The sequence below is a fragment of the Lissotriton helveticus genome, chromosome 5_1 (genome assembly GCF_964261635.1).
Source record: "Lissotriton helveticus chromosome 5_1, aLisHel1.1, whole genome shotgun sequence".
Lineage (NCBI taxonomy): Eukaryota > Metazoa > Chordata > Amphibia > Caudata > Salamandridae > Lissotriton > Lissotriton helveticus.
Genome location: NC_136065.1, coordinates 1,225,580,106 through 1,225,604,704, shown reverse-complemented (window position 1 = coordinate 1,225,604,704; position 24,599 = coordinate 1,225,580,106). Strand labels below are relative to the sequence as shown.

Below are 24,599 nucleotides of genomic sequence, written 5' to 3'. Positions count from 1 at the left end.
TCTTGTTTTCCAGCATCAATGAAGTTGGCATTGGCGTCCAAGTTCCTGGGAAAAGGCGTCAACCTCGGCACCCTGGGTGAAGTCAGAAATTGAGTCAGAAGTGCCCCAGCGATGGGCTCAGAGGGTGGGTTCAGAGAGCTGTGGCACCCCGCCAGGCATATTCTGAGTTTCCCCACCGCCAACCATTTCATGGCGGTGAGCCAGCCATGAAAAGGCTGGCAGTGGGTAAACAAAGGAGGCCCTACAGGGACACCGGTTGCCCCCGTAAACTGGGATGCTTGCTGTGCAGGAACTCACTTTGACGTTACTATTGCAGTGCCTTTTTCAAAGGCACTGCTGTCGGAATGCCAAAGGACCACCTGTGAAATAAGAAGAAAATCCCTAATAAGATGGGCGGAGGCCGACTTTGGCGGTGCAGGAGCAGGGTGGTGGCGTGCTGCCCCGCTCCCACACCACCAAAGTTATAATCAGCCCCTATAATTTTTTACGATAAATCCCATGTGTGAATTTGAAAAAGCAATTGCAAGTAAAAGAGCCAAACTGTCATGCGTCAAATATTTAAAAAAACGAAATTATGGTCTTTCTTGACTATTGTGCCTCATTATCATACCCAGCTGGCAACTGGCTCCTTCTCATGATCACATTTCCAGTTAGTCCAAGCATTTATCCAAAACTACATCCATGCTGGAATATCTTTGCCTATTCTTAGCGTTAAATGTGAAACTAAATGCTCTCAGACGTGCTAGCTAGGCCAGATGCTGCATCCTAAATTAGCAGGGCAAACTAAATGTATTGACCCTGACCCTCCTGATAGCCAAAAGGTATATAGCTTTGATATGAAAGGTCCCCGAATACCACGAGTAGAAGGATTGTCACCTGAAATGAAACGGCGGGCAGAAGCTGAAAAGCAGACCATAATGCACCTGCACAAGAAACCAGTGATGCCGGTACAAGCCAACGTGAGCACACGCCATCATAGGGCCGTGCCGGGAAGGGTTTGCCACCATCACTTTATGTAGCATAACTCCAGGTAGGTGGCTCATTTGAAATCAAATATGCATCAACATCACTAGGGCGTGACTGAGGTGAGCAGTAGGAGACATGGAACAGTTTGTATTTGTTAGACCCGGAAGGTCTCAGGAACCACAGACTCTGACACGGTAGCTTGGCGCGAGGCAGGAAGGCACTCCAGAAGCTTTTTGTGAAGTGGTTGTGCAGCCCACACTGACGCAGTGAATCTCACGCAATAAAGAGACACCACACCAGGTTCATCAGCAAAAACAAGTATCTTCATCTATTTCTTGTTAAGGTAGGTAACGCAAGGTTCTCACTTTAAATCGGCTAACCAATTTTCATAATCTCAGGTTTCCACAGGTAACATTTCCTGGGTAGTGCAGTGCATGTAATATGGCTCATTCGGGTATGCAGCACACTGAATAACTCTTAGGCAGGTATGCAAATAACATGAGTAACATTTCCTATGGACACATTCACGAAAGGCAACCTCTCTTATGCGCATATTCAAACTGGGCCACACTTCTTATCCGCGCCTTCCAGACCAGCAACCCTTCTGTAGTGATCCAGAATCACAGTCAGCAGTCTAGTGTTTGTATGCCTGCACACTGAACACCCACCCACCACTGATGTCACCGGGTCAGGTGACACAGCTAATAAAAGGGGCCGAGCCATGTGCTCTGGGCCAGTTCACCCACTACTAATCTGGTGTCCGTGTCACATTCATTTAGCAATGTGGGCCTAGCACCCACCATCATTACATTGGCGACGAGGCGGTAACGCGATGCCATGCGTGCCAGCAGCTAAAAGAAAAACCCCGGAAAGAAGAAGGGAACTGCCCATGTGGAGGGCACCCCTCTGGGGAAGCGGCGCCGGCCGCCGAGAGGCCTGAGGGGCGTGTGCCGTGCCCCGGGGCCTAGATGTCCAGGAGGAGGTGTCCGGGAGCTCACCCCGCACCTCCATGCCCAGCGTGAGCCTCCCGGCGTGACGAGAGAGTAAGCGGAACCGACCGGAGCCCACCCGCGTCGGCCACGACGGCCCCCCTGTCTGGGGGTGAAGAAAGAGCCGTGCGGAGCCCACCCGCATCGGCTGCCACCGAGCCGGACTTCAATGCACCAGCGGATCATGAGTGAAAGGCCCGGAGGTGAGCCCAAGCGACACATGCTGCCTGGGGGGGCCGCGCATGCCAGAAGCGACCCCCGCCTGATTGTACATAAAACGGTGTCTACCCGCATGGCCGTGGCGCCCTGCCGAGAGGTCCACAATTAACACATAGAAGGCGGAGCCCACCCGCTGTTAAAGTGAACACTGTGCCCATAAGTGAGCAGGACCAGCGGAGCCCACCCGCCTGTAGCGCCTCCCGTCCGCCGCAGTCCCGCAGCGCAGCATCTGTGGCGAGCGGCTGCCGCCGCGAGGGAACGTGAAAGAATAACTGAGCTGAGCTCACCCGCAACTACAAGTGCCCAGCTGAATACTGCCAGAGCAGACCCCGTGAAGCGCCGACATCTCCCCACCGCCGTGCAGCGCGAGGTATGGGAGGCTGCGGCGGGGGAAGGAGCGGGCAGAGAGAGCAGTAAATACTAAGCAGGCGGGGCCGGACTGCTGCACCGCCGGCCGCCGCTGCGGTGAGGCGGAGCACCCCTCCACACTAAGGGAGCCCCGCGGTGCTGCCCCGGACTGAAGAGCCAGTTTGTCTTGGGCCGAAGGATGCCCAGAGTGTGGTCAGAGACGCTGCCCTCGGACCCCCGCGACCCTTCCCCCCTCTGATGAAGCAGGAGCCCACCCTGCACTCAAGCGGAAAGACCGGAACCTCCGGCAGAAGCACCACATTACACCCGCAGTGGGAGGAAACAAGGAGAGAACACGATGCCGGCAGGGGAGACGACACTGCCGAGGACAAGGGACCAGGTAGAGAAAGTCCAGGCCATGCTTTGTGTGCACAGCGTAACGAACACTGCCGAGGAGAGTGAACCTGTTCCAAAGCGCTGCAGTGCCATCTAGTGGCCGTTTTGCGCTACCGCGCCAAAAGAAAAAAAAAATAATATGGACAAGCATGCTTTTAAGAAAAGGGAACCACTTGCTGCAAATTGAAATAAGTGCCAGGGAATAAAGTTATCATAAAGTTATCATAATAGTAATAAGTTAGTGAATACTACCAGCACACAGCAGTTTTGACCCCAAAACTCGACAGCTCATAGTCCAATCTACCATCCTTTCCCGGTTGGACTATGCAAGCGTCCTACTGCTAGGCGCCAACAAAGCTGAGACAGTTCGGCTTCAGCGAATCCAGAACTCAGCGGCAAGGGCGATAGTTGGCCTACCTAGAAAATGCTCTGTTAGAGCCACAATCCATAGACTCCACTGGCTCCCTGTGGAAGCCCGCATCCAATTTAAGGCTCTCATTACTGCTTTTAAAATCCTTAAAACGGATGGCCCCGAACTCCTTCGACCGCTCCTCACACCCTATACCCCTTCCCGCAATCTTCGCTCCCTGGGTCCACACTTAGTAGTGGTCCCCCGCACGAAACTCTGTCGTGTTGGAGGCCGCTCCTTTAGACTTCGGGGAGCCAAACTTTGGAACTCCCTCCCCCACCACATGCGCTGCCTTGATAACTTGTCCGCTTTCGTAAAGCAGTCAAAACTCACCTGTTTCCACTAATGTAAGCGTCTACCCCCCATCCCCTCAAGTAGGTTATGCCTTGGTTCTTAGCGCCGGGACGCCCTGTTGCTGGGGCAGCTGTCGCGCTCAACAAACCCATAACATAACATAACATAACAGTACCACAATGCATAGGTGAATGCACAAGGCTGTACCAATGTACACGACATACCTGCTACACTCAAAGCAGTTTCCCAGCAGCAGAAGAAAATCTAGCAAGGCGGAGAAGAGCATTGGGCACACGCCCAAGTTACAGTCTGCTAAATCCATGAGGGGAAACGGACCAAGTATACAGTGAGCCAGCCAAGAGCACCCTCAGAGATAACTTTACAGAGCCAAGCTGCGTAGGACATGGTAATGCAGCAAGCTGTTCTCTAGTGCAAGACTGAAGGACAAAGAACTGTACAGAGTTAAAGGCAGTGTGTGCAGACAGCGCAGGGACACGCCAGGAGTGCAAGAACTCCTCACCCGCACGCCAGGACAGCGCAGCACTGCGCCGGGAGTGCCAGAAGTCAGGAGCGCCCGAGTGACGCTGCACAGCGACACGCCAACGCCACAGAACAGCACTGCACAGGAACGTGCAAGGAGTGAAGGAACTCCACACCGCAGGACCAAACAGCATTGCGCAGGACCGCGCAAGGAGTGAAGGAACTCCACACATCAGGACAGCACAACATTGTGCAGGACCGCGCAAGGAGTGAAGGAACTCCACGCCACCACGACCGAGTAACGCAGGGATCGCGTCCTCGGAGACCTGTCAGTAGGTCACAGCGAAGATGACTTGCCAAAAAGTCACCGCCAGATGCGGACCAGCCAACGTGGTCACCCGGAAAAGAAAAGGAGAAGATGACCAGGCAGTTGGTCACCCGGAAAAGAAAAGGAGAAGATGACCAGGCAGTTGGTCACCCGGAAAAGAAAAGGAGAAGATGACCAGGCAGTTGGTCACCCGGAAAGAAAAGGAGAAGATGACCAGGCAGTTTGGTCACCCCGGAAAGAAAAGGAGAAGATGACCAGTCAGATGGTCGCCCGAGAAAAGAAAGGAGAAGCTAACAGTCAGAAGATCACGACTGCGAAGACATGCCAGAAGATCAAAGGCATAGCAACTGAATAGATCAAGAAGAGGTCCATGGACGGGACCCAGAAGAGGTCTGATGACACCGACCCGAAGTGAAGAAGGAGCGACAGGAAGAAAGGTGCGATGCCTGGTTTGGCCATCGGAAGAAGAGAAAGTGTGTCCTAAGGGTAGGACGCAACCAGGGAGATTCGTGTGGAGTGCACGCCACACGGAGATGGCCTGGGTGGTTGAAGAAAAGAAAGGGACCGACCACGTCGTGAAAGGAATGGAGGAGAAGGAGGGTAGTGAGTGCCACGGTGCCACTAGAAGATCACAACAAGTGAAGAGGGGTGACCAGTCAACTCTCACACCCATCAGAAGAAGATGGTGACATGCACCAGAACACCGGAGTGCAGCGGAGAACAAGGCCTGGCATGAACACCGGTGGCACAAGTCAAAGATATCCACCTACAAGCCATCCATCCATGTGGCGATCGTAGAAGAGAGCAAGTTTGGACTGTTGACAACAATTCTACCTTTGGGGTTGAGCTGAAGATTGAATGGCGAGAGTGCTCACACATCCGGCTGAGGAACTGACCACTCCACATCAACCCGTGGCAGCCCAAGAAGCAAAGGCCTCAAGGGACTCTGGTGGCAGCAAGTCCCGCAAGAGAGACAGATCCACGACGGTGTGTCTGCACGACCCACTGAAAGGAAAGCTTCACGTGCAAGAAAAGAGTCAACAGCGTAACCTTCAGGTGGAACTAGGACACAACGGTGAAGATCGTGGAGCGCCCCGCTCACGGCCCGAAGGCTATGGTGGAGCAACATGAGTGACAACACCAGTCCAGTGGAAGCCTGGCAAAGAGGTCCTCCCGGACATCCTGTGAGAGAGGAATACCGGCGAAGAGGGGCATCCTAGTGAGAGGGATGTATGCACCTACTCCTTTCATCTGCCCAGAAATACTTTGAAGCCTGCCCAGAGACATCACCAAGTACCAGGACTGAAGAGGAGAACCGAGAAGACAAACAATACTCTGATCACGTCACCCTTCTATCTAACCACCAACTGTCACCAGTGGTGCCAAGCAAAGGCAAGACCGAGAACAATGTCCAAGCGGCGCAGATAGAAGATAGGACCCGCTGAACAATGGCAAACCATGCCACAGTGACTCATGAATCCTGGATGCAGCAACTACACCATCTGTGACCTGCAATCCACCAAAGAGACTCACCCCAAATTACAGAGTCCAGGGTTACATTTGTATATACATTTGTCTATCCCACAGGTTGAACTTTGTCGTGGGGTTTGCGAACTGCATTCTTCTTCCACAGGTTGGACTTTCATTTGTTTTCATTTTCTCCGAAGTTTTGGGAGGGATGTAGTGATCCAGAATCACAGTCAGCAGTCTAGTGTTTGTATGCCTGCACACTGAACACCCACCCACCACTGATGTCACCGGGTCAGGTGACACAGCTAATAAAAGGGGCCGAGCCATGTGCTCTGGGCCAGTTCACCCACTACTAATCTGGTGTCCGTGTCACATTCATTTAGCAATGTGGGCCTAGCGCCCACCATCATTACACCTTCTGGTGCCGGCACAGAATCCTTACAGGGAACAACTCTCAGGGAGGTGTATCTATGCCAGTCAAGTATCAACTCTTGGCAGATGTATATTCATTATGGGCAGCCTGCCCTCTGTCGAGATACTCAGTACAGGCATCAGGTGTAACGAAAATAACAGAACTTATAAAGAGATTCCCTACAAGTAACCCCCCCCGGGGGCCCTTATTCAGGACAAGTAATCAGCCTTATCACTACAGGGCCTCCCGGCTAAGTAAATATTCCCTGCAGGTTCGGAGGGGGCCTCAGGGGAGTATGTCCCAGGCAGTTTTCCTCGTGGATGTGGATGGGTTGGTAAAAGTCCCAGGGCCCGAGGAGCCACTGGGGCCACCCCTGCTGCTCACCGGATGGGGCCTCCTCGCGGGCCTCGGCCCCCAGCTCCTCACAACTTACCGGGTTAACCTTGGGGCCAGACACAGTACTCACCGCAGCGCCGGCCCTGGCAGGCGCGTACCCCCTCCTCCCCGGTCAGCCTACCGCTTCCTGCACTCGGGGCTGGGACCGGTGGAGGCGGACTCCCTTTCAGCTTTCTCCGCTCCGGGAGCCCGGTTGGGGTAGCTCGCCCCAGCACGCAGCAGCAGTTCATTGGGGGGGCAGCGCGGGCAGCAGGTGACAGAGTCTTGGAAGGCAGCACTTGGGGAACACAGCGCTTTACCTGGTGTTTCTCAGCCACAGCAGTGCCCACAGGTTCCTTAGCGCCAGTTGGGGTAAGCCAGATGCTAGGTAGCTAGCGCTTCTTCTCTCAGCATTGGAGGTAGATGGCAAGTGTTAGTTGCAGAAAGTAGTTGCAGTGGGAGGGGAGGTTGGTAGCCCCTGGCAAGCCCACTGGAGTTGGTATCCCTGGTTCCCTTCACACAGGGCAAGGTCAGCAAACTAGTAGGTTCACTCAGCTATCTTGTGGCTGTAGGCCTCAGTAGTGTAGTCTCCCCCTAGCTCAGCAGCCTATACTCCGGCGGAGGGTCCCCAGGTCCAGTAGTGCCCAACTGACGGTGAACAACCTTTATAACGCAACTTTTAGCACGCAGTGCTATTACAACGCAGACTTTAAAACGAAAACCTTTACAATGCATTACACTGGGGGGCGCTCTAGGATAGGGAAAAGTTTTAATTTACTATCCAACACCTTCCCTAGTGTCCACGGGGACTGGTGTTGGAATAGTAAATTAAACTATTCACTATCCAGCACCCCCCAGTGTAATGCGTTGTAATGGAATGCGTTTTAAAACTTGCATTGTTACAGCATGCGTGGTAAAAGCATGCGTTGTAACAACGTACATCCCAACTGACTGTTAGGTTTTCCCTCCCTTCCCTTAATACCCCTAGGTCAGGTGACCCTGCAAAAAGGCGGAAAGTTCTGGCGCCAATCTGGGGGGTTGGAAGATTCCAGAAAGCTCTGGGGACTCTGTGGTGGCTTCTCTAGTGACAAGGGGCGGGACACTCAGGGTTACAGTCACAATGTCCGAGCCTGTCCCCAACTACTAGCGCACAGATAGGATAGTGGCCACTCCGCACTCCGCAGTAGCAAGGGCCATTGGCAGCCATGTTGTTAGGAGAGAGCACCTGCACCTCAGCACTGTACAGCAGCGGTAAGGTGCCCAGAGTCCCAGGTCCAACAAAAATGGTGGGAAAAATGGAGTTCGAAAGGGAAAAATGCGGGGTAACACCACCCTAGGGCTGACAGGTCTAACAGTATTCCTTTTTCTTGGCAGAGAGAAATGCGTCAATCAGAAATGCTTGTTTTATCTGATCTAAATACTTTACAAATGTATGCTTGGTGAGCACAAAAATGCTTATCGGGTGCATCTAATGTATAGAAATAATTGCGATGACTGTTGGTAAAAGTAAAAATCAATCAATAGATTTAAAAAACAAAAATATTAAACTACATGTTCCAAAATACAATGCGATGTTGGTTAGAGTAACAGGGGGGTTTAAGAAAAGAGGTCCCCGTCCTTGGAAGCTCTGAGCATAATTAAGCATTCAGAAATTGCAGTTATGTTCAGTTATCCCCTCTAAAATTGCAGTAAAACACAAGATTGACACATGCTATTGGTAGTCTGGTCTCCCTAAAAGTGTCACAGTGTGAATTTTTCATCAGAAAGCTGGAGTTGGGAGAGAAGGGGCAGGTATTATTTAGAGCACCTTTCCAGATGACACCTACTGCCAGTCGCGTTATGACCAAGAAAAGATGACAAATGGCCCATTACAGAGTGGCTGAACACCACTGTGGGCCAGATGTATGAAAGCTTTTTGTATTTATTAGGAGGCTGAATCGCAATTTCGGCTCGTTAAGAAATGCAAAACAGCCTTTTCATATATACAAAGGCAAAAAACCGATAGCAATTTGCAATTTCTACCTGTTAGAAATCACAAACTGCGACCGTGATTTAGCAAAAGCAAATAGGGATTACCGATTTGCGATTCCTAAAGCCCATGTACAAAGCATTTCCCAAACGCAAATTAGGCATTTAGGAAATGCTATTAGTCGATGGTAAAAATATGAAAAAAGACATTTAAAAATCCATCTTTTAATGTGACATGAAGTGCACACACTTACAGAGCCCCCAGGATATATCAATTTGCAAAAAAATTGCAAAATCTGCAGTTTTGTCAAAAATGCCACAATTTTTACAAAAGTGCCCATAAAAAATGTGGAAAAAAAACTATTGTTTACCCTCTCTTTACTGTCTCTGTGCTGCCAATGAGCCAGTGCAGATACCGCACTTTACCCAAATGCCAAGATAAACCGTGGAAAGTGTTTCCTAGGGCTGCAGCGGGTTACTCTAAGCCAGCCCCTTTTCCCCCAGGAGGTTTGACTTTGCCGTCAGTCTTGACCACTAAACACATATAACGCCCCAAAGGCGAGACCTATTGGCTATGCCAATGCTTGTTTTTGTATACCCTTACTCTCCCCCTCACCCTCAACCCTGCAGCCCTGCACGCATCGGATGCCCAATGCCAAAAAGAGCAGGTTTCATATTGTAATCTGCTCTCTATGGCATCAGACACTCTCCGAATCCAGGCACTATATGACATTGCACAGTCTCCAGCAATGACAAAGCACAACTCTTCAGTATTTTTGTGGCAAGCACATTTTTTTGCCCACCGCAAAAATACAGAAAAGCTTTAGGTTTTGGGCCGCAAATTTTGTTTTTTATCACAGCGATATTTGCCACCCACAGCTGCAAAATCCTGGAGGGTCTGACTTACATGTGCACTGCGAATTTGGGGTGCCTTCAGGGGAGCCTTAAGCCCAGGGGCACCCTTTGATATGGATGTCCTAAATTATGATTTCCTATTAGGAATTTAGGAAATGCAAACCATTTCCTATTTGGCCCATAGGTGGGAATACCATAGCATACCCTATTTGCGATTTCCTAATAGCGATTCCTCGCTATTTGTAAGCCTCGAATGTTGTATATACCATTTTGCATTTTATGAATAGAGAATCGTGAAGAATCGCTATTTAGAAAATGCAAAATGAGTATTTCATACAAAATGTTTGTTGGTGTACCCAAAGGACATAGTAATTGCTCCTCTTGGTCAGACCTTAGCCCCGCCATCAATTTAAGGTCCTCCTCTCCTGGTGGGCATTCTCCACAGTTTGAAGACCTCTGCCTTTGAAACTGATACAGAAATATCTCCCACTGCCCGCACAAACTCTCTAATCCTGCCTAGCCACAGCATGGCTTCCATACAAAACAGAGCAGACCACAGTATGTAACTACACCCTCCCCAGCATACTCTTCACACAGTCTTAACTAGCCTTGGTAATACATCTCCATAATTCAAACCGTAGAGACGGAGATAAAGTTATTTACCTATAATCCTAGGTCTCTGGCATAGTCAATCTCTCTGATTCCCTAAAGAGCAGACAATCTATTTGCTCTTGCAGCATGTTCAGAACACAACCCTATAAGAAGCCAGCATTGTCTACATTTCTTTTTTGGGGTTTTAAAAAGACATCTACTTACCCAAATTAACAGTACCCTGCAGTAGGCCTAAACTACCACTGTATTACATCTTTTTTAAAACCCCTTTAATGAAGCCTATAGTAGGCTGAGCAAATACTGCACTAACAGACATTGGCCCAGATGTACAAAGCGTCCTGTTTGCATTTCCTAAATAACGACCCTGTAGGAATCGCTATTTAGGAAATGCAAAAGGAAATGCACTAAATGTTCGATTCCTTAATAGCGATTCCTACAAAGTAGGAATCGCTATTAGGGATTCACAAATAGGAAATGTCATTGCATTCCCGGCTATGGGCAGAATAGGAAATGGTTTGCATTTCCTAAATCGGGATTTTCTAATAGGAAATTGCAATTTAAGAAATGCAAAGCCATGGGTGCCTTTGAGCTTAAGCCCCCCTTGAGGCACCCCGAATTTCCTTGTGCGTATGCAAGTGCACATATGCCCTAGGGCATGGGTACTGTTAGAACCGGGGTCGCTATTTGGCAGGGTTATGCACCCTAGTCCAAGTAGGGACCCTGGTTCTAACATTGGTGGCAGCGGTGGGATTGGAGCTGGCTTTGGAAGGGTTGCTCAGCAACGAGGGATAGCCCTAGCGAGAGCCGCGCTGGGATTGGGCCCGGTGTGGAGTCGCTCAGCAGCGGAGAGTGTCATTGGAAGAAGTCTAGCTGGCGGCCTAAGGAACGCGAGGCAACCCGACCCAGCTTCACTGCTGCCTGAGGGAGTGGGGCGGATACTGCACTGAGCAACTTCCCGCAACCGGGAGCCTCTCATCGACCGGCTGCTGCTGGAGTGACTGTCTGCCCCCAGGTAACTGTCCGAGTGGGGAGCGAAGCTGTCGGGTGCGCTCCTTATGCTCGGGCGGGTTATGGGACTGCCGGGGTCTATGCAGCCAACCGGCACGTCCCGGTGAGCGCCACCCTGCCATCAGTGGGGACTGCAATACTTGTATAGCGGGCACTGAATTCAACATTCGTTCTGCTCCCAGTAACCCCACCCTGTCGTGGCTCAATCTTTCTGGCAGTAGCGGGACTAAATGCATCAGCTTACCTCAGCAGTGGGCCTATTACCCCAGTAAGTGCTGCAGCATTTTGCCTGCTCAGAACTGCGAATTACCGTCTATTTAGGTAGTGGGATTGTGAATTTTTACCGTAGGAGAACTGTTTGCCACAAGGGATCAGATACTGTCTTCATTTTATATGAGTGGTTTGGGAATTGTTCTAGCCCTTTTGTTTTCCAGCTAATGAACAGTCCCTGCTGGAATATCTGCAAAATCCATCCCAGTGGACACTTGACTGAAGCCTTTGTTTATCTTTATGTGGAGACTCACTAATTCTTTTTGGATCTTGCCAAAGATTTAGATAAAGATACCTTTCTTTTCATATGAAATCTGGTGGGGTGTCCTTTTTTGAGTGCCTTTACTGTGTCACTGTTGGTGAATGTTGCACAAGTACTTTACATAACGCTTTCATGCTTGGCGCCAAGCTACCCTGCCTCTGTCCGTCTCTGCCTTTGTCTGTCTCTGCCTCTGTCTGTCTCTGCCGCTACCTGTCTCTGCCTGTCTCTATCTGTCTCTGTCTATATCTGCCTCTGTCTGTCCCTGTCTCTATCTGGCTCTGTCTCTATCTGGCTCTGTCTCTATCTGTCCCTGTCTCTGCCTGTCCCTGTCTCTAGCTCTGTCTGCCTCTGTCTGTTTCTGTCTGTATCCGTCTCTGTGTCTCTATCTGTATTTGTGTCTCTAGCTGTCTCTGTGTCTCTGCCTCTATCTGTCTCCTCTGTCTCTGTGTCTCTATCAGTCTCAGTCCAAACAGGAAGATTCCCCAAACCCCTTTTTAAAGTCAGCGGGAAAGTGCTTACAGATGACTTTTAAAGGGTCTTTTGGGAAGCTTTCTGAAGGTGCCCTTACATCACAGAGGCGGGCAGTAAACACAGAAGATGGCCACAGGAGCATAAGTAGTGAATAACTATTTATTACGTATTCACTAGGTATGTTCCTGCAGTCATCTTCTTTGTTTACTGCAGGCCGTGGAAACTGCAAGGCAAGGTCCGCGGGCCACCAGTGAAGGCCCGCGGGTCGTATTATGAGTACCAGTGCCCTAGGGTAACATGTGTGCTTCATGGCGTTTTTTTTTTTGCACATGGTTACCATTGACTTCAAGTCGATGGTAATAGCATTTTTCATTCATTCATTATCATCTTTATTTCGACAGTGTTGTCATAAAAGAGTTCACAATTGATCAAAAATTATAATTTAAAACAGTAGAGAAAAAGCCATTAAAAAGTCAATCATTGCATCTTATGGTGTTAAATCATCAGAGTAAAAAGCATAACAATGTACATGGTTGAACACGTAATCGTTTAAAATCCCTGAACATCAAGGGCTATGGATCAAAATACCCAGGAGCTCGATCAATTTAAATACTAAATCCTTTTTCCAGTGGTATTCTCTACTTTCCTTCTAATGTTCCACAAGGCTGCTAAATTTTAGATACAGCAAAAACAGTTAGAGGAGAAAAATCAGTTTTAAGTATTCTAAAAGCTTGAAAACAGAGCCTAATCTTCAAGTTTTTACAAATAGAAATAATCCACTTCTTTCGAGCTATCTGATAAGCAGAGCAAACAAACACGATATGTAATTCGTTTTCCAACTCAGATGTACAAGCAGGGCAATTTTTGGAAGTAGATACACACCATTTACTCGTAAATGCTCTGATTGGCAAAGATCCGTGTCTCCATTGGAGGTACAACTTCCTTAAAACAACAGGACTAACATTGTCGAATACAGATTCAAATTTATAAAAATCTTTGGTCATAAAAAACAAGCCAGAAAGAGAACCCGTGTTAACATTCGATAGAGTGGTGCTAAGAATGTTTTCATAATACACATTGACCAGGTACTTGCGCGCAGAAGTTCTACAAGCGCGCTGCGGGTCAGACCACATAGAAGAGAGGCCTAATCTCTCAAGTTCCTCTCTTACATATTTCAACCATGTGATTTTCCACGCATTAGGGAGTCTTAACACCTCCATCAACTCTTGCCTGTAATGCGTGAGCTCAGGGGTTACCCACAAGCGCCTCCAAAAAGTTAGGGGCTTAACACCTAGTTCCTCATTTATGGGTCTAAGGCCCAGGTCCATCCTCAGTGGCAGCAGTGGTGTGGTGGGAGGGAGAGATACCAGTTGTCTTAAGAATTTATTCTCTGCAACGGCGATCGCGGGTACACACTTGTGACCCCACAATTCGCCCCCCTATATTACCGCACCACGAGCCTGCAATTTGTAAATTTCCAGTGGTGGACCGATTGGTTTGACCAGAGATTTGTTAAAAAGCTTTAGGATGCCTCCCGCTTTTTGGGCTAGCTTAACTTGACATTTTATTTGGTGTTGAACCCAGGTCATGTTTTCATTCAAAGTGAGACCCAAATAATCAAATGTCTGGACTCTTTCAAGCCGGACTCCATCTATCACTGGACTCGGACGTGTTGTTGTTGGGGGGTTGAAAATCATAAATTTTGTTTTCAAGGTGTTTATTTCCAACCCCCTGTCCTGACAAAAAGACACAAAGCCGTCCAGAACTCGCTGGATGCCCATAGGGGTCTTAGAAAGTAGTTACACCATAAGAAGCAATGATTGACTTTTTAATGGCTTTTTCTCTACTGTTTTAAATTATAATTTTTGATCAATTGTGAACTCTTTTATGACAACACTGTCGAAATAAAGATGATAATGAATGAAAGGTAATAGCATTGCTTAAATGCCCGATTTGCATTTAGGTAATGCTCGGTCTGTCTCCCTCCTCCCTCTGTCTGTCTCCCTCCGCCTGTTTCCCTCCTCCCGCCTGTTTCCCTCTGTCTCTCTCCCTCTGTCTCTCTCTCCATCTCCTTCCATCTCCCTGTCTCTCTGTCTGTCTGCCTCTACTGTCACTGCCTCTATCTCTGTCTGTCTCCATCTCTGTCTGTCTCCGCCTCTGTCTGTCTCTGCCTCTATCTGTCTGTCTGTCTCTGTCTGTCCCTGCCTTTGTCTGTCCCTGTCTCTGTCTGTGTCTGCCTGTCTCTGCCTCTTTTTGTCTCTGCCGCTACCTGTCTCTGCCTCTACCTGTCTTTGCCTCTACCTGTCTTTGCTTCTACCTGTCTCTGCCTGTCTCTGTCTCTGTCTGTCTCTATCTGCCTCTGCCTGTCCCTGCCTCTATCTGTCTCTATCTGCCTCTGTCTCTATCTGTCCCTGTCTCTGCCTGTCCCTGCCTCTATCTCTGTCTGCCTCTGTCTGTTTCTGTCTGTCTCTGTCTCTGTGTCTCTATCAGTCTTAGTCCAAACAGGAAGATTCCTAAAACCCCTTTTAAAAGTCAGCTGGGAAGGCGCTTACAGCTGACGTTTAAAGGGCCTTTTGGGAAGCTTTCTGAAGGTGCCCTTACATCACAGAGGCGGGCAGTAAACACAGAAGATGGCCGCAGGAGCATACATAGTGAATAACTATTTATTAAGTATTCACTAGGTATTCTCCTGTAGTCATCTTCTGTGTTTACTGCCGGCCGTGGAAACTGCAAGGCAAGGTCCGCAGGCCGCCAGTGAAGTACTATGTGTACCAGTGCCCTAGGGTAACATGTGTGCTTCATGTCACATTAAAAAATGCCTTTTTAAATGCATTTTTTATTTTTGTACATAGTTACCATCGACTTCAAGTCGATAGTAATAGCATTACTTAAATCCCTGATTTGCATTTAGGTAATGCTAAGTACATGTGCTTTAGAAATCGCAAAGAGGTAACGTCTACGTTCCATTCCTAAACCGCGGTCACTATTTGCAATTTCGACCAGGTAAAATCGCACATTGAAACTGGTTTTGGCCCTTTGTACATCGAAAAGGCCATTTAGCATTTCTTAACAGGCCGAGATAGTGATTGGCACGTTAAGAAATGCTAAATGGCTTTGTACATTTTTGGCTTTGTAAGTCTTTAAAGCATTCTAACGCTGGCAAGCTTCCCATCATGCGAGACCTTTGAGGAAGTTCATATTTTTGATTCACCTGCAAAGGATTCCTGACACTTGCTTTTTTAAATATATGTATCAAAAAGAGAGGGGGGGACCAAGGAGCTTATAAGGTCCAGTGTCCGTGCTCCGAAAATCAATGTTTAAACAACAAGGAGGACAAAGTTCCTATGCCAGGGAGCAAAAAGTCACCCATGCATCGTGGTGCAAAAAGTCACCCATACTTAAAAAATTGGAAGAAAAAGAAAGGAAAAAGAGAAAGGGGGATTCCTAGGTATAAAAGACCCAAAATTATGAGAGGGAAAGACATTGTGTTTCCTCTGTTGCCCTCACACACCCCGAAGAGTGTCATGCTTCATCATCGGGCGTTTGCTCCTCGTAGGGCCGGCGCTGCAATTCCCTACGGGTCCCCCGAAGGGTCACTTTATCGGAGATCTTTTAGAGGAATGCCGGATGATGCATGCGGGTGTGCGGGTAATGAGTCAAGAGGAGGGTAAAGAAAAATCGTGCCAGTTGCTTTTTTAAGACTTATTTTGGCTGAAACTCTGCAATTTTGGGTGTGGGTTTGCCTAACCCAACATTTTTCAACACCTGCCTTCTTTTTTTCAATACATTTTTTGTAAAGTAAGAGCTGTTTTTTTAGGATGTTTCTTCATACCGCGATCTCAGTATCACCACGCTAGCTCTCTTTGACAAATGGCATTTGTGTGGAGAAAAAGCTCTTAGTAAGTGTGTTTGCTGTCTTCCAGACTCTCACTCATTACGAGGTGTAAAATATGCTTACGGATGTCACAGCCATCTTAGGGATAGGAAAAAGCCTCAGGGCAATGAAGGGAGAATTAGACCATTCAGCCTTGTAATCCACTGGCTGTAGAGGGGCAAGAGAGATATAACCCTCTTTTTCTGCCCCTGGTGTATTTAGGTCTGACCCCCCACACCCCCCGCAGAGGGGATCAAAGACCAGCATGAGAGCCACTGCCATCAGTGTTCCAAATTGGAACTGAGCTGCCCAACGTCGAGATGGTTGACATCGAGGCATTCATCGTTGACGACATGAGGAACCTCTCCTCTGGCTTAAGGTGGTTCTTCACCATTGTGATCTTTGTCGTCATCAAGGGAATCAGAGTTCACAAGAGGCCCCATGTTAGCTCTGTTACCTTTGAAAGGGCTACACACCGTCCTCCAGTGAGAAGGTTGGGTCATGGAGGCGTATTTAACACAAGTCATCATCTTCGAAGCCGCAACCTTGAAACAAATAGTGCCCACCCATTCCAGTGGCAGAGGACGACTCTCAACAACTCACATTCCATGAGGGTTTGCCACCTTCCAAGACATTACCTCCTTCAACCATGTGGTTGAAGGAGGTAACCTTCCTGTGGTTCATTCTCCTGTGATGCCCCATAACTGTCAGGATTCCTGCACTTCTTAACAGTGAATACATGGCAATGAAGTACCAAGGAAGAAATCATTCCTTAGATGAAGAAGTGGCGAAGAAAAAAGAAAACAATGCTTGCCATTCTCGTTCAAGCCAGAGGGAAACCTCTATGTCATGAAGTTCCATGTCACATTCTCCTCAAAGAAGATTCTTCTCATCTTCTGACAGAAGTGCACTATCCACCTGATCACCAGAAAATACATTGCTTTTTCAGCTTCATACACAATATTGTAAATTTGGATAGTTGGTTTGTTTATTTAAATCCAAAAATGAAAAAAGGAAATGTAGAAGAGAAATGCAACGTTTCACTGGATCCATGGTTCCAAATAGCAGAACTTGGGGGCTCATTATGATGGAGGTGGCGGTTCTTCCGCCATCACATGGTGATTTACCCACTGCCAAATTAGGATGGTGGTGGGTACAGCGGCAGACGGAAAGTTCGTCTGCCGCTTTTTCGCCGCAGGCAATCACACCGATTGCATGGCGGACTGAGCAGGGCCACTAATATGGTGGCAGTGTCTAGCAGGCACCGCCCGCCATATTAGGATGTGGGTTTTAGGAGGCCTTTCCCACGGCAGCGATGCTGCCATGGAAAGGCTGGCGGTGATAGGCTTTTGGCGCCCGTTGCGGGCCCCCCCTTGTGGGGCAGGGAGTCGCTGCACTGGAGGGTACTCATGGTACCCCCCTGCATTTCCATTCACCAAGTGACAGGCACCGCGTGGTGCCTGCCACGTGGTGCAGGGAAATGCGGTGCATGCACCTTTATCATTGCGAACGGTGCTGCAGCCAGCAGCACTTCCCGCAATGATAAAGGCCCAGGATGTGCAAGCCAGTATGGCGGGCGCATCCTGATAGCAGTGGTAGGACCGCCGCATGTCTGACGGGCGGTCCCAAACACCGCTGTGGTGGCGAGCTGCATCATAATGAGCCCCTTGGGTCGAGATGTACTAAACCAAGGAGCTGTTGCAAACCTTGCTGTTCACTAAAGGACATGGTTTGCATCCACTAACTTACATCTTACTATGCACTAAACCCACTTTGCGATTCTGAATCAAAAAATGGGTTCAGAAATGGATTATAGACTGCAATTAAGAAGGGGCTAGTTTAGGGTGTCCCTTCCTCTAGATTCCCAATGCAGTCTATCAGTACTTTGAAACTGCATTGGTTGCAAGCCATTGAAAAGTTACCAACTGCTGAAAAGGAGATGATAACCCATTTACAAAGGAGCAGGAGTCCCAAAGGGACCCATTCCCCTTGCGAATGTTAAAAGGTTTGATGGGGGCTAGAGATAGGGAGAAGGCAGTGGTTCAGGGGGTCAACTGCAAACTCTCCTCAATTTTTTAAAAACGTTTTTCTTTAAACACAGCCCCGTTTTCTGAAAGGAAAATGGTCTGCGTTAAAAACAATAAAATAAAAAAAAGTTTACTTTATTTAAATGTGATCACAAATGTGATGCTCTGCTGACCTGAGCAAGCCACCAACCCTGTGATGCAAAACAACAATGGATGGACAGAATGCAGAACAATTGTGTGTCTTTTGCTTCCTTGCTCTTAGTGCCCGGGGTATGCCAAGACGTGGGTCCCGGGCTCACTGGATTCAAGCTATCCAGGCTGATGAGTGGTGAAACCCCGAAACTTGTCCTAGGATGCTTGTTGCTGGTCCGGGGAGGACCTGGCTTGGCAGTTCGGGCTGAACTGGTCCCATGAGGCACAGGGTCAAGACTGATTTGCATATAGCTGTGTCTGAACTGGGGTGCCATGGTGAGCAAAAGAATGATGGATTTAACCCAGATTGCTAGACTGGGGGTGAATGGTTTGATTTGTTCTGCATTCCGTCCATCAACTATGTGTCTTTTATCAACCTGTGATGGCATTCAGACGGAGTACCTAATTAATATTCCTGAAGTAGGTTGGATTACCACTGACTCTGAATAGTGATTTTGTGAACTAACCTAATAGTACATAGATCGGTTAGTATAATCTTATTATTCAAAAAACCTTGGTGCACAATTTGTACCCGCTGTTAGCAAATATAATGTTAGTACACCTGGCTCAACTTCCTCTGTATCCCCCTCTTCTCACCAGTTGGCTGTGAACATTAGCTCTGCTGCAATTTCATACAATTGAATGACTGGCAAGCTTACATCTGACCTTGCTGATGTGGCCTCGACTGCATTATCTTTGCCAGTTGAGTCAAAAGTAATTGTGGGAGGCCTGTAAACTATTATCTATGAGTGATTCATTTCCCAGCAGCAGTCAGAAGGGAATTCCCCTATGAGGAAAGAGATGAAAAATCTGCCTGGTAGCTTTTCCCTTGAATGTAATAAGTTCTTGGCACAACCCTCTTAAATAACACTCCCTAACGAAACTGAAAAGTAACAATTTTATTACCTTGCTTTTGTGGTTCCTGTTCGTCATCCCGAACTTATGAGTTAGTGGTCCCAGGCTAAACTCCTTCCACTTCCCCTCTATCACGGACTGCGTGGTGATTTTGTATTCGACTTCTCGGTCTTGCCGCAAGCTGAAGGAACTTCGCTCAGAAGTGTGAAAAGACAGAGCTGGGTTGCTTGGCTTTACTCTCTAGAAACAAATTAAGTGCGTGGGCCTACAAAAGTGCAATCATACAATGACGAAAACATGGTAATTTTCTTAGGGCAATACATATGAATATGCCTACACATATTAGATTTATACTGTAGAAGTCACTGACGTGTACGTAATCAATGTAACGGTGCCTTTTTTCATCCCTCGACAACTACGCACAGAGCAATGCTTAATTAAAAAAAAACAGGCCTTGTGACTGCCATTTTTAGGTTGAGCATTCGAAACCACTTGTATATACTTTAGTATACTTATATGTGTATGTACTTTGTGGGCTCTGGAGATTAGCCCTAGGACTTCTTTGCTTCCGCTTAGGGACTTTTTATTTCTATTCAACTGCTGCTATTTAACTGTCTTGATAGAAAACGACCACCAAAGGTCAGTAAAGTACAAGAATTGCTTTCTGCTGAGGGACTTTCTTTTTAAAAAAAATTCTGGCAACTGCCTCTATTTAACTTTCTTGATAGAAAACGACCAGCAGTGGTCAGTAAAATACCAGAATCACTATAACATTCTCTAGAAATTGTCTTCCTCACACACCCGCAGACAATAATATTTTTTTCAAATCTTGTATTTTCAGTGATGTGACCACCGAAGGTCCTGATTTTATATTAAAAACAGAGCTTTGGACTATACCATTTCCAGCTGAAAGCCAATATTTCTCTCCATGTGTTCCCATATCTGATGTGTCACGCAGTTTGGTGCTTACTTTTCCTCCATGTTAAAGAACAGTAGATGTTTCAGCACCCAGGTTCCTGTGCTGCATAGCTAAATACATATAAGGCCCCATAGGAGAGACCGATTCCATTGCAAATGCTTGTTGTGTCTGGCTTGACAGCACAGCTGTCCGCCAGCCATACTGTTAGGAGTTCTTTTTAAATATTCCTAGATCCTCATTTGGAGTGGCCAGGTTGGGAATGCGATAATTTTTGCACCTTTTAAAATCCCAAACACAGAGATCGGAATTTAAAAAGGGCAATAATTAACTCCTATTACAAGCCCTTTAAAATGAGATATAACGTGGATTTTGGTGCTTTTTGTGCACAAAAAATCCGAATGTATTGGTATATACCAGCCTTTTTTCCTCAGTAAACCTCAGCAGGTTTCACCACCTACCGAAATTTACCTAAAGAGATTTGTGGGGTTTGGGGATGTGGCAATTATCACAAAACCTGAAATTCCAATCTTATGTTTGGCCGGAGCGAGGAAGGAGTCAGGAAGCAGAAGAGAAGTAGCATAAGAGGACGTCGGAACGGAGGAGGACGGAATGAAGAAGGAAGACGGAGAAACCAGAGAAGAAGACGAGAAGTGGTACGAGGAGTGGTGGTCCCCACCAGAGGAGGCTGGAGAGCGGCCGAAACTCAGGAGAGTTGAGGCAGAGCCGGTGTGTAACCACGAGCGGGGGAAAGAGGGATTCGGGAGGCGGGAGGTGGCCGACTGAAAGTGAAGGGAGGGGCGCGAGAAAATACACAGGTTTTCTTTTGCATGCACCCATTCCCACACATATTTTGTTGATCATTTGTTGAGGAGGGATGGTGGGGAAATCTTTTGCTAAGACTGACCGGAACCTTTAATCAGCCCGGGAGCACAATAATACCCTGTCCTGACCTCATCACAATTTCCCTGTACCCCACTAGTTGCACCTACCTAGAAGCAGGACTTCCCACAACATCCCACGGGTGTGGTGACGGATACATAGCCTAAGGGCTAATTTTTAAGAGGTGACTGACAGCTCCTTATTTCCTTCTCTTATGAGCCTCCATGGGAAACCCATCAGCCCAGGGGAAGACAGACGGAAGGGAGCTCTAAACAAGCATTTGCAATGCAATAGGTCTCGCATTAGGAAAGTTTGAGTTATTAATCTTGTACATGACAAATTTGTTAGTTATGTGTTATTTTTGAAAATTTGTCATTTACAATGCTAATACTTTTATTTTTTGACAATTTGACACCTATAGCATTTTTAATGCAACATGTTTTGTATTTACGTGACTTAGAAGTATTGATTTTACAAATAACAATGTTTTTTTATTTTTAAATAATTAATACTTAAATAAAAGTTAGGTGGAGTTGGATTTGGAGGGTGGAGTTGGATTTGGAGGGTGGAGTTGGAGTTGGAGGGTGGAGTTGGAGGGTGGAGTTTGAGGGTGGAGTTGGAGGGTGGAGTTGGAGGGTGGAGTTGGAGGCTGAAGTTGTAGTTGGAGGGTGGAGTTGGAGGGTGGAGTTGGAGGGTGGAGTTGGAGGGTGGAGTTGGAGGGTTGTGTTGGAGGGTGGAGTTGGAGGGTGGATTTGGAGGTTGGGGTTGGATGGTGGAGTTGTAGGGTGGAGTTGTAGGGTGGAGTTGGATTTTGAGGGTGGAGTTGGAGTCTGTAGTTGTAGTTTGCGGGTGGATTTGGATTTGGAGGGTGTATTTGGAGGCTGGAGTTGTAGTTGGAGGGTGGATTTGTAGGGTGGATTTGGATGTTGGAGTTGGAGGGTGGAGTTGGAGGGTGCAGTTAGATGGAGTTTTTGGAGGGTGGTGTTGGAGGGTGGATTTGGAGTGTTGAGTTGGAGGGTGGAGTTGGATGGTGGAGTTAGAGGATGTAGTCGGAGGGTGGATTTGGAGGGTGTAGTAGTACTTGGATGGTGTATTTGGATGGTGTATTTGGAGGGTGGATTTTGAGGGTGGATTTGGGGGTGGAGTTGGAGGGTAGAGTGGTGGGCGGGAAGAGTGTGCGCGCTAGAGTGTGTGTGCTAGAGTGTGCGCGCTAGAGTGTGTGCGCTAGAGTGTGTGCGCGCTAGAGTGTGCACGCTAGAGTGTGCACGCTAGAGTGTGTGCGCTAGAGTGTGTGCGCTAGAGTGAGTGCGCTAGAGTGTGTGCGCTAGAGTGGTGGTGCATAGGATGGTGGATAGGGTGGTAGCGGATAGGGTGGTGGATAGAGTGGCGGCGGATAGGGTGGTGGCGGATAGAGTGGTGGCGGATAGAGTGGTAGAGTGTTGGTGGAGAGAGTGGTAGAGTGGTGGTGGTAGAAGGCTGTACTGTGTGTGAGAGAGAGAGAGTGTGTGTGTGTGTGAGAGAGAGAGTGTGTGTATGTGTGAGAGAGAGTGTGAGAGAGAGAGTGTGTGAGAGAGTGTGTGTGAGAGAGAGAGTGTGTGTGAGAGAGATGACATGCAAGAAGAGATGAAAAAATAAAACCTGAGAGGGGAAGGGGACACAAAGTAAAAGGGGCGCAGAGTACTTTGAACTGGAGAATCCAAGAATGCGTGGGAAGATGGGGAATGCTAAAAGGAAGAGTGGACGAGAACCAGGGGAAAGAGAAGGGGAAGGAGAGATCCGCCGAATGATCAAGGGTAGTGAAGGGGAGGAGAAAAGGGGGGCGTGAAGGATAGAGAGAGAAGAAAGTGAGAGAGGAGGGGGAGAAATGTTGGAGGATAATGATGAGGGGAGTGAAAGCTGGATGGAGAAAGAAGGGGTGCTCGTGGAAGGAATGGCTTGAAAGAGTGGGTGTGCACGGCCCGGGGAGGAGTGAATGAGAGGGGGCGACGTGGTGTGCGAGGGAGGAGTGAAATCCGAGCACGAGGAACCGAGCTCCGCCTTCAATGGATTCTTCCAGATGCAAAGGGTCAGGGCTGCAAACAACAGGGATGCCTGCCAGAGCCAATGAGAGGGAGCGAGGCAGGGAGGGGCTGGCGCGAGGGCATGACAGGGGGGTGATTAATGGAAGAATAAATAGAGGAGGGAGGGATAGGATAGGAGAGTGAGAGAACATGGAAAGAAGGACGGGGATTGCTTGAGAGCGAAATGGGAAACCAAAGACGGCGCTAGGAGTAAGAGGGCGAGCTAGGTAGAAGAAATGAAGAGATTGGCAGAGGAAGGACCGAGGAACGTGCAGGGAGGGCGGAAGCGGGACTGAGCACGGAAAACACATAGGGGCGATAAGAGAGGGGGAGAGCAGGGCAAAAGTTCGCTCCGAGTGAAAAGAAGCAGAAGGAAGAAACAGTAGGAAGGGAACGAGGAAAAGGGCGAAAGAGAGAGCAGGAAACAAAGAAAGACGGTGATTAAGAAGTGGAGAAACGGAGACCAAAGGAAAGGGAGATGAAGGGTGAGGAGAAAATGCGTAGAGACAAGCATTGGCTGTGAAAGTGCGTAAAAACACGAGCAGGAGATGGTGATGGTGGAAGGGAGGGAGGAAATGTTCAACACGGGGAGATGCAGTGCAAAGCTGCAAGTAACACGAGAACATTATTGCGTAAAAACACGAGCAGGAGACACAAAGTCAAAGTGGCGCAGAGTACTTTAAACTGGATAATCCAAGAATGCGTGGGCAGATGGGGAATGCTAGAAGGAAGAGTGGAAGAGAACCAGGGGAAAGAGAAGGGGAAGGAGAGATCCGCAGAATGAGCAAGGGTAGAGAAGGGGAGGAGAAAAGGGGGTGTGAAGGATAGAGAGGGGAAGAAAGTGAGAGAGGAGGGGGAGAAATGTTGGAGGATAATGATGAGGGGAGTGAAAGCTGGATGGAGAAAGAAGGGGTGCTCGTGGAAGGAATAGCTTGAAAGAGTGGGTGTGCATGGGCCGGGGAGGAGTGAACGAGAGGGGGCGACGTGGTGTGCGAGGGAGGAGTGAAATCCGAGCACGAGGAACCGAGCATCGCCTTCAATGGATTCTTCCAGATGCAAAGGGTCAGGGCTGCAAACAGGGATGCCTGCCAGAGCAAATGAGAGGGGGCGAGGCGGGGAGGGGCTGGCGCGAGGGCATGACAGGGGGGTAATTAATCGAAGAATAAATAGAGGAGGGAGGGATAGGATCGGAGAGTGAGAGAAAATGGAAAGGAGGACGGGGAATGCTTGAGAGCGAAATGGGAAACCAAAGGCGGCGCTAGGAGCAAGAGGACGAGCTAGGGAGAAGAAATGGAGAGATTGGCAGAGGAAGGACCGAGGAACGTGGAGGAAGGGCGGAAGCGGGACTGAGCATGGAAAACACATAGGGGCGAAAAGAGAGGGGGAGAGCAGGGCAAAAGTTAGCTCCGAGTGAAAAGAAGCAGAAGGAAGAAACAGTAGGAAGAGAACAAGGAAAAGGGCGAAAGAGAGACCAGGAAACAAAGAAAGACAGTGATTAAGAGGTGGAGAAACGGAGACCAAAGGAAAGGGAGATGAAGGGTGAGGAGAAAAAGCGTAGAGACAAGCATTGGCCATGAAAGTGCGTAAAAACACGAGCAGGAGATGGTGATAGTGGAAGGGAGGGAGGAAATGTTCAACACGGGGAGATGCAGTGCAAAGCT

At 48.3% G+C, this 24,599-nt stretch overlaps 1 protein-coding gene across 2 annotated transcripts in view; it reads right to left on the bottom strand.

Annotated features, from left to right (window-relative positions):
* The window catches only part of BTBD16 (BTB domain containing 16), a 957,777-nt gene that overhangs the window by 63,665 nt on the left and 869,513 nt on the right, over nucleotides 1-24,599 (bottom strand). For both annotated transcript variants that reach the window (XM_078641204.1, XM_078641205.1), the window contains exon 17: nucleotides 19,132-19,320. In XM_078641204.1, coding sequence (XP_078497330.1) covers nucleotides 19,132-19,320 — 189 coding nt within the window. The remainder of the gene's footprint in view (nucleotides 1-19,131; nucleotides 19,321-24,599) is intronic.